This window comes from Hyphopichia burtonii, assembly GCF_001661395.1.
Source record: "Hyphopichia burtonii NRRL Y-1933 unplaced genomic scaffold HYPBUscaffold_7, whole genome shotgun sequence".
In the NCBI taxonomy this organism is placed as follows: Eukaryota; Fungi; Ascomycota; class Pichiomycetes; order Serinales; family Debaryomycetaceae; genus Hyphopichia; species Hyphopichia burtonii.
In genome coordinates, this window is record NW_017963734.1 from 640,257 (window position 1) to 649,829 (window position 9,573).

The 9,573-nt window shown below is 35.5% G+C and overlaps 4 protein-coding genes and 2 non-coding genes across 6 annotated transcripts; 2 read left to right on the top strand and 4 right to left on the bottom strand.

Moving 5' to 3' along the window:
- Nucleotides 1-390: 390 nt before the first annotated feature.
- Nucleotides 391-472, top strand: HYPBUDRAFT_t146. Its single transcript has one exon. It is a non-coding gene; the product is annotated as a tRNA-Ser (tRNA).
- Nucleotides 473-554: 82 nt separating this feature from the next.
- Nucleotides 555-1,369, bottom strand: HYPBUDRAFT_153875 (uncharacterized protein). Its single transcript, XM_020221777.1, has one exon. The coding sequence runs from the start codon at nucleotides 1,347-1,349 to the stop codon at nucleotides 624-626; it is 726 nt and encodes a 241-aa protein (XP_020074750.1). The 5' UTR covers nucleotides 1,350-1,369; the 3' UTR covers nucleotides 555-623.
- Nucleotides 1,370-1,552: 183 nt separating this feature from the next.
- HYPBUDRAFT_153876 (uncharacterized protein) lies at nucleotides 1,553-6,292 on the top strand. The gene has a single exon (XM_020221778.1). It carries the CDS (start codon nucleotides 1,562-1,564, stop codon nucleotides 6,083-6,085), a length of 4,524 nt encoding a protein of 1,507 aa, XP_020074751.1. The 5' UTR covers nucleotides 1,553-1,561; the 3' UTR covers nucleotides 6,086-6,292.
- On the bottom strand, nucleotides 6,093-7,181 carry ERG27 (3-keto-steroid reductase). The gene has a single exon (XM_020221779.1). It carries the CDS (start codon nucleotides 7,171-7,173, stop codon nucleotides 6,133-6,135), a length of 1,041 nt encoding a protein of 346 aa, XP_020074752.1. The 5' UTR covers nucleotides 7,174-7,181; the 3' UTR covers nucleotides 6,093-6,132.
- Nucleotides 7,182-7,344: 163 nt separating this feature from the next.
- On the bottom strand, nucleotides 7,345-7,836 carry HYPBUDRAFT_243595 (uncharacterized protein; the record flags this gene model as incomplete). Its single annotated transcript, XM_020223316.1, has 1 exon — nucleotides 7,345-7,836. The coding sequence occupies one exon, from the start codon at nucleotides 7,834-7,836 to the stop codon at nucleotides 7,345-7,347; it is 492 nt and encodes a 163-aa protein (XP_020074753.1).
- A 148-nt stretch (nucleotides 7,837-7,984) lies between these two features.
- HYPBUDRAFT_t153 lies at nucleotides 7,985-8,066 on the bottom strand. The gene has a single exon. It is a non-coding gene; the product is annotated as a tRNA-Ser (tRNA).
- Between the last annotated feature and the right edge of the window lie 1,507 nt (nucleotides 8,067-9,573).

A 9,573-nucleotide genomic window follows, 5' to 3' on the forward strand; every position in this document is an offset into this window, starting at 1 on the left:
GCCCACATCGAGTAGAAGATTTTTCCATTAATATGGAAATGCCTATTTATTTATATATGCACATTTATCATAATGCCTCATTTATGGATTAACACAAACTTTAAATATAATTTGTGTCTTCATTTTATGATCTATTGTGCCTATCAATATAGATGGGCCAGTACATCATCTGCAGACCTTTATGGTCTGACAGAAAATATCGTTATTTTCAACAAAAACTTTTTTTTCACGTATTTTTTTATATATTTGATCTAAATACTAACTATATAGAAGATAAAGAGAGTGGATAGAGATATATAAAAGGGTAAAAAAACTTTTATGTCAAATTTAAATGTTTCCTCAAAAGAAAGTGTTCTGGATAAACCATATTTTCAAAACGTCATACAATTAGGCAACTTGTCCGAGTGGTTAAGGAGAAAGATTAGAAATCTTTTGGGCTTTGCCCGCGCAGGTTCGAATCCTGCAGTTGTCGTTATTTTTTTTACCTTACATGTATGAAGTCTTTATATTATACTTCTTATATATATATTCAACTACAATACGTAAAGATTAACTCATTAAAATAAGTTCAATTGATGAATAATACATGAATAATATACAAAAATAACAATCATTAATTAATCCTAACGGTAAAAATCAGGTCTCGAAGTATTCAATCCATATTCACTCAATGCACTGCTCAAGTCTTCCATCGTCAATACAATCTTTCCTTGCTGATTACCAGCATTACTACTAGAATGTTGCTGCTGAGGTTGCTGTTCACCCTGTCCATCTATGGTACCAGACCCATTACTAGCACCAGTTATAGACTGTTGATTAGCAAATTGCTGACCTTGTAAAAGTTGTTTTGCTCTTACTTGAGGATTGGAACTATTATAAACGGATGAGGCATTACGAATTCTCGAATACTCATAAGCATCTTGAGCAATATCCAGTATAAATTTTTGAGTAGCTAATGCTAGTAATCTTTTGATCTTAACATCAGAGGCTTCAAATCCATTCTTGGCTAAGTAATAATCAGTGACAGAGTCTGGAATTATAGGAGCAAATTCTCCATCCATCAAGTCAAGCACCTCTTTCAAGGTTTTATCTTTTCTCGTGAGTTCTGGTAAATCGGGTATATGTGGAACTGATGATACGTGTGGTTTATCTTGTTTTGGCGCATTGTTAGGCTTTTCGTTCTGTGATTGTGACAGCTCCTCTTGTTGTTGTTGTTGTTGTGATTGACTATCTGGTATTTGTTCACCTTGAGGTTGTGATTCTTCATTATCATTAAAGGCATCTTCCATTTCGGCATCCTCCATTTCCCTATCTTCGGCTGTCCTAGAAGCTTCTATCTCCTTACTCATTTTTAATTTCTTTCTTTAACTTGCAATCCTTGGTTGATATCAATCAAGTGGATATTCAAATGGTTTCTCCAAAAGACAGTTCTTTTCCATACTTTTTTTTTTATGTTGATAATTTGAAAAATCCGTGGTGTACGGATCAATAATAATGAAAAATGTAGATATCAACTACAAGATTTATAAGATTAATCCTTTTATCATTAGCCAAAGATTCAATGTCACAGACAGCGAACAGCCCTTACGATTCAATAACATTTGGCAAATCACTCCTGTTGCGAGTGGACGGTGCAATAGGGGCCATGTCTCTCTCGCCCAATGGAAGAGACGCTGTCTTAGCTGGTAGAAGAGGACTATTTATAATAGACCTTGATGACCCTTTCACTACACCTCGATGGCTCCATCACATAACATCATGGGAGGTTGCCGATGTCCAATGGTCGCCACATCACCTGGCAAAACCCTCATGGTGCATATCAACGTCTAATCAAAAAGCATTGCTTTGGGATTTAGCTCGGCCTTCAAATAATGCTATACTGAATGTTTTACATCAGCATACCAGAGCAATAACAGATATAAATTTCCATCCTTTTGATCCTGAAATATTGGCAACTTGTTCCATTGACACGTTTATTTTCCAATGGGATATGAGAACTCCCAGGAAACCAGTGGCTCAATGGGCCGAATGGAGAGCTGGAACAACCCAAGTTAAGTGGAATCATGCCAATCCTTATGAAATTGCTTCTAGTCATGATAATAATTTCTACATATGGGACTCCAGAAATGGTTCTTTACCAGTTTTGAAAGTTAATAAAGCACATAATGCCAAAATTAATGGATTGGACTTTAGTAATGGTATTTCTAATATAATCACTTGTTCTAACGACAAACTGATTCGTTTTTGGGATTTGAGTACTGATAAAGCAAGAAATCTTGCTAATTCTTTCAATTTTTTCGACGACAAAAGTATTAATAGAAGATCTTTGGACCCAACGGTTATTATAAATACAGAGTTTCCTGTGGCTAGAGCCAGGAACCTTCCCTTTGGTAAAGATAGAGCTTGTGGTGTCATGCCTTTAAGAGGAGGTCAAGATGCAGTTCATATTTTGAATTATGATGGAGCTTTTAATAAGGCAAAAGCTACTGGTAAAACCCAAACAATTCAAGGCGACCCTATTCATTCCTTTAAAGGCCATAGTGGTCCTATCAAGGATTTCTTGTGGAGACATCAACACGAAAACTATGATGGATTTGAGAATAAACATAATTGGAAAGAATATCAACTTGTTACTTGGTCATCTCAGGACTATGATCTTAAGTTATGGCCCGAGGATGACTTGTATGAAAAAATTAATTACAACCCTACTCATCAAAAGATTCTTGATGATTTAATCAATGAGGAGCTGGATTCCGAAAGTGTGGTTAAATCAAATGCTCTGATATCTGAAAATATTGATGATGAATCAGTAGAACCATCTACTCCAAATGCTGAAAGATTTAGTTACAAATACAATACTTATTGCATAGAGCCACCAGTGACAATCGAAGACCTCAAAAACAACTCAAGTGGAGATATATTATCTTCGATTACCAAATTCAAGCTAGCTAAAAGTCATAAGCAAAGTAACGTTTCTCAATTAAATCATTTAGATTGGATATCAGGTGTTCGTATCGGACATATCAATAACCACGACAAAAATGCTAGTATCAATGATAGTGAAGACGGACCTACTAATTTGGGTGAAGAAGTCAGTATTGTTGGTCATAAATTTCCTAAGATTCGTTTTGAAAAGATTTCTGTTTCCACTGGCCATTTGGTAGTTAGTTTAAGAGGGCCGGTTCCCGTAATTGCATCAAATAATACCCATAAAAATTCAGCTTCAGACTCTAATGCAAGCGGTACCGAAGAAAATACCGTAATTGATAAAGAAGCAAAACGTGATAGTAAATCAGAAACAATTCCAGCTACTTCAACAACTACTAATATGCCTGGTCTGGGATCAGTAAATCATAATAATTCAATTCAAAACAGTGAAGATATTACTTCTACCCCAGCAAATACGTCAACGGTTATAAATAATGAGGACACTGTCACTGAGCAAAAACTTGTATTTATCAGATTAGAAGTGAAATTCCCTAAAAATTACCCTTATCTCGAAGAACTTGGAAAGGTTTCTTCAAGCAGAAGATTTTCAAAGTTACAAAAAAGCAATACAATCAAATTTGATATTGAAGAGACTCATGAATTAAACTTATCAATAAAGAAGGACATGTTGAAACACCTTGAAGAAATTGCAAATTTTTTCACTAATAAATACAAGAAATTCTGCCTAGAACCATGTTTAAGGTATTTATTGGGTGATAAAATAGATTTGTCGGACTCTTTGATGCTAGAGAATACACGCACTGAAAGTAATGATGAAAATGGTGAATCAGAATTAATACAAGAAATTGGAACTGAAGGCTGGGCGGATGACTTAATTAATCAACAACCTGATGTTGACTATAATGCTATGAAAGATGATTCATCATCTTCTGAAGACGAAGATGAAGATGATTTGATTCCAGTTATAAACGACAATTTGGCTGGAAGTGGAGAACTCAATGGATATGATAATGGAACTTCCCTTAATGATAAAGGAGGGATAAATGAAGGTACAAGTGACGCACCACTTATGAATACCTTTGACTCAACACCGATTCCTAAAGGTTGCGGTGCTGTTTGGTCTAATACTGGCCAACTTGTTTGTTTCCTTACCAAAAGAAATAATGAACCTGATAAAACTGTTCAAAGATTTAAATTTTCTGAAGGTGGGTTCACGTTGAAAAATAATGATGCTTCATCAGAAAGTAGTGAATCTGATTCGGATTTGGAAAGTGATGGAGTTGGCCAAACCGAGTCTTATTTATATAATGGATCAGACAATGAATCCATCACTTCATCTTCCTCGGACGATAGTTTCACCAAGGATTGGGATGAAATTTTTCAAAATGACGTTCCTTCCCGGTCAAGAATACCTGGCTTGTTCAAAACAACGGTTGGCTTGGGCAATAGATTCATTTCACATGGAAATAACAAGTCCTCGTTAAACAGACTAACCAGTCAAGGTGGAACAGCATCAAACTATAAATCATCAGCTCATGGTGATATTACATTAGATCAAAATAATTTACTGAAGAAGAGAAGCCGTCGTCATAATCGCAAAAGTGCTAATGTTGTTGGTATTTTTGATTTCCGGCATTTAATTCCTGATAAGTATGAGTTGGCCTGTGAGTATAGAGTATTAGGCGATTCTCCGGAAAACTTGTCAAGATACAACAGTGCAGTCGCTTTGAAATATGGGCTTAAGGAAATCAGCGATGTTTGGAGAATTCTTGAAATGATTTTAATAAAAGATGTGAAGCTTAATGAAATTCATCCTGTTTTTAGAGCTCCACTTGGGAATCAATATAACGAAAAAAGTACTGAAATGAGCCATTTGCTTCTGACATCGGATTTTGGGAGAAAAATCTCTAATAACGAACACTATAGGTTCTACTGGGGGACTCATCCTTTTGGGCATACTTGGTTAATTGAACAAATTTTCAAATATTTTGAAACACAAGGGAATATTCAAATGCTTGCTATGTTGTCATGTATCTTATTTGAGAATACATCAAATATCAAAAAGACTGATGTTAACATGCCAAACATACCAATTAACACACCCTATAAGGCTAACCCTCCAATACCCTCAATCGTTGATTTAAAAGGTTTTAATTCATTCAATCAAGAAAACGATGAAATGTTCAATAATGAAATTTTTCGTGAATCCTTGAGTGATATCAAACTCGAGAGTAAATATGAAAATCACAGAAACTCTACCATTTCAAACAATCGTAAAGGAATTAGTGAAGTTATGGATCATGAAAGATCTATTGGCTCTTCTATAGATGTGCCAAGTTTCAAAGACTACTCACCTGATAGACACTCCTCGCTCAAAAGAAATATTCAACATCAATCATTGACACCTTTCCTGGATTTATCACCTGCCAATGAATATAGTTTATTTCCATTCAGAGGGAATCAAAAACAAACGAGACAAATTCGTAAAAATTCGACCCAATTGTTTCCTGGATCATCAAAGAAACTGAGAGCAATACAGCTGAAGAGACAACAAATCGCAAATTCATTCATCAAAAACAGGATCAGACCTCCACCGTTAGTTACAATTGAAATGATGAATGCTGAATCTCTCGATTTATATGATGATATGTACACATCTTTATTATTGAATGCCCAAGACTTTGAGAAAATAAAAGTATACCGAGAGCATTATGCAGAAATGTTGTTCCTGTGGGGTTTGCCAATCAACAGAATTAAGATTTTGAAGTTTAACTACCCAAATACTGAAGATGTTGATCCGGTTTCGAATAAATCTTTATTTGAAGTACATAGCTTGAAATTTGGTTTAAGGGCCGAGAGCAGAAAAGTTGGCTTAGACAAAGATCAGATTGTTCCTTCTACCACGATTCAAACTGCAAGAAACAACCCATGGAATACAGTCAAACGAAATGAATTGAAAAGCTGTTCATTATGTAATTTAATTGTCAACAAAAGAGTTGTTGTATGTACCAGCTGTGAACATGTAATGCATTCTGATTGTGCAGTTGAGTGGTGGACATTGAATGAAGGTGCTGAAGAGTCTGAGCAGGAATGTCCTAGTGGATGTTCGTGCAGATGTTTAGATTACCATGTATAAATATTTGTGTAGTAGTATTGTATTAACTATATATGTATATAATCAAATTAAGGTTGACGAGTGTTAACAATTTGGTCTTTAAACTTTTCATTCCATTCAACTACAAGCTTGTCCAAGTAGGCAACGATATCTTCAGCCCCAGTTGTATCTATCTCATCACGAGCCAAATACTCTTTCCCACTTCTGCCAGATAAAGAACCCAATTTTATCGATTGATCTTCATCCCCAAGAGCAGCTACTATGGGAGCGTTTGCTGCGACATAAGCATCGATATTATGATAAGGAGAACCAAAGAACCTAGCCAAGTAAAAAAGGCATAACATACCATAAAAAGTAAAGACATTCAAATATTGACTAAACGAAAAACTCGTGAAAATCCCTGGATGAACCAAGTATTGAGTAATATCATTATTTCGTTTTAATGTTTTATAGCTAGCAAAATGAGACAAATCGATTAATCTTTTAGAACCTTCATAGGACTCCGGGGATTTTATTAATTGGAGGTCATTGAATGATAAGTATTTGGACTCAGACATTATGGAAGAAATCCAAATAATTCTACCTCCTTTAAGTAAATGTCTTATCTTGTGTATCAAATAATATGGACCAAACACGTTAGCCTGGAATACTTGACCCATTCCATCATTAGTCATAACCCCCACGCGTTGTTTCTTATAAGTTGGGTTTGTAACGGCCTCTAAAGGACTCTCCATAATCTGCTTGACGGCACCCATCCAATCAATTCCAGAAAAGGAACCTTGTGATGAATTTACAAACAAATAATCGACTTTTTCAAATTTTTTATTCAAATCGTAATAAGCTGATAAGACTGACACCATATCAGTAAAATCAAGTAAAAGGTAGTCGAATTCCAAGTGACCAGATCTCTGAGGGTATTTCTTAATTGTATGTTCCTTGATTTCAGTAATAACATCTTTTACTCTTGGTAGAGTTCGAGATGTTACAATCAACGTAAGATTGGTCGATTGTGGAAGTTCATCGATTAAACGATATGCAATGTTAATTCCCAAGTTAGAGGTGGTCCCGGTAATGAGAGCCACCTTATTTTCCTTCAAATGACTTGCCATTCTGATCAATAAGGCGTAACATCTAGAAGTACTTGGTTGTCTCCAACACCTTCTTTATTTTTAAACGACGAAAATGCGACAACTGAAAAACTCCAAAAAAAAAAATCGCGAGAATACGACAAACTCTTGAAGCATTGCAGCCATTTTTTTTCACAAGTTGCAAAACTTCGGTCAGTGGCTGTTTTTCAAATCATGCTCAATGGAATGATATAGAGGAGGTGGCGGTGGAAGTGGCAGAAATTTGGGTGTCACTGTGGCGCTAGAGAAGTCCTGTGCTTCCAAATCGTAGTACTCTGGGGGTCTTTCATAAGGTGGTGCTGGTACAATAGGGAGAGATGGTCTTCTTCGGTTGCTGGAGCCAAAGCTGAAGACCCTTTCAGCAAGCATTCTTTCTTCCAAGGTTCCGTTAAGCAAGTCATGTAAGTCTTCATCAGGGGTAAAGCTACTTTCAATGGCGGTATTTGCTGCTCTTTCTTGGGCTTTCGACTCTCGAATAGTTTGAACACATTCGTAAAGGATCTGAGCAAACACAAGCGTCCCGAGACCAAAGACGAAGAGCATAGAGAGTACCACAGCAACTTTTTCCCCGAAGGATATAGTGCGTTGAGTGGAAGTTGTTGGAATATCGTGGGTATTGTTTGTAAATAGCAGAGGAGCCGCCATTGTGAATGAGTACCTTTGAGAACAGAGTAACTCACATTCTACTAGAGAGTATAACCCTGCTTTATACTTTATTTCAAGTACATCAGTTTAATTGTATGCCATTGAAAAGTTAAAAAAAAAAAATGGTATTCTAAACAGAAAAAAATAACGACAACTGCAGGATTCGAACCTGCGCGGGCAAAGCCCAAAAGATTTCTAATCTTTCTCCTTAACCACTCGGACAAGTTGCCTAATTGTATGACGTTCTAAAAATATGGTTTGTCCAGAACACTTTCTTTTCAAAGGATATTTGGATTTAGCATAAAAAGGATTTTCAAAAATAACGTTATTTTCAACAATTCTATACACTTACTATCCTCTGAGGGGATATTTTGGTTGGAAAAAAAGTATTTTAGTGGAAAAAATTAAGCGATTATAAATTAAATATAGTTTTCTTTATTTTTTCAATTTTTTCATTTTTTTTCAAAAAAACTCAGCATGGTCTTGATATCGACAAAACAGTTGGAAATTAAACCTTGCTTTCTGTTTATTTTTATACTTTTTGGGCGTGCTTTGCTGCTGGCAGCTCGAGGGATTAAGACGAAACAAAGAGATTAAAGTATTCGGTTAATCTTTAGTCTTACTCAATCTCTTATTCATCTTCTTCCACTGTGTCAGCTTCCCAGACAGCAAGCCTCTAGATAATCTTATGCTTGCATAAATAGGTTTTCCACAAGAGATGATAGCTTATTCTTAATCTGTGTCAATCATGGACATTAGGGATTCCTCAAGTTTAGATCTTCTTTGGTTTATATTAAATTTTAGAATTAACTTAATCATCCCTTTAATAACTACGTAAAGATTAAATTACGAAAATATACCAACTAATCGACTACTGTCCAATATTGTATGGTGTATCTTGCGACTACGTTTTGAAAGCCTTATATCCTCTCAACCATTTTGCTCGATACAGTAGAGTCCTAATATTACTAGGATCAAAGCCAAAGCTGCCATGCCAGTATCAGATCCGATCTAAAGAGTTTTTACAGTTGAGTAACATGAATGGAAACTGAAAATAATGGCGCTAGCTCGAAAAAGATAAAGTTGCAAAATTCTATAATACTATTTTGAAAAGATTCACTCACACTAAGATATTGTTGCCATTGGTTAATACTTGAAAAGAGGCTCGGCCGACACGATAAACTAAATGATGGCTACATGCTGCTCGTATTTTTTGAAACAAGGATTTCTTATTTCATATCCTCCTGCGTTAGTTGTAAAACAGGCTCCGAAATTTTTTAAGAATAAGTAAGTAAGCCTGCTACTCAATATCGGGTAATGTGGGTAGATTAGACCTCTATCATCCTCAAGTATCTACGAAGTAAATACCTGTACCAGACTGGACGACCATAACACACGCAGTTAGCTATTAGTCAGATACATACTAATGACGATTAGTGGTGGATTAATTTACTAACTAGATTAATCTTTTAGCTGTTATTAAAGGGAGAATAACTTTATTACTATTAATACTAATATAGTAAAAGCCATAAGTAAAATATATATATATATTATTGTCATTACCGAATGAAAACTCTCTGTAGGGCATCGACCCACTCTTCAATCCACCAATAGGATTAGCCACTTAGGTCCACACCACAAAAAGTCTTCTAGGCATTTCCATCAGATGAGGAAATGCCTACTTATTTATATACTTGTTCTCGTAAAAGATGCTCTCTTCCGATGTTGTTTCACAAA

Bases quoted from the DNA above. Each gene is read 5' to 3' on its own strand.
- HYPBUDRAFT_153875 (XM_020221777.1), bottom strand. From the start codon at position 1,349: ATGAGTAAGGAGATAGAAGCTTCTAGGACAGCCGAAGATAGGGAAATG.
- HYPBUDRAFT_153876 (XM_020221778.1), top strand. From the start codon at position 1,562: ATGTCACAGACAGCGAACAGCCCTTACGATTCAATAACATTTGGCAAA.
- ERG27 (XM_020221779.1), bottom strand. From the start codon at position 7,173: ATGGCAAGTCATTTGAAGGAAAATAAGGTGGCTCTCATTACCGGGACC.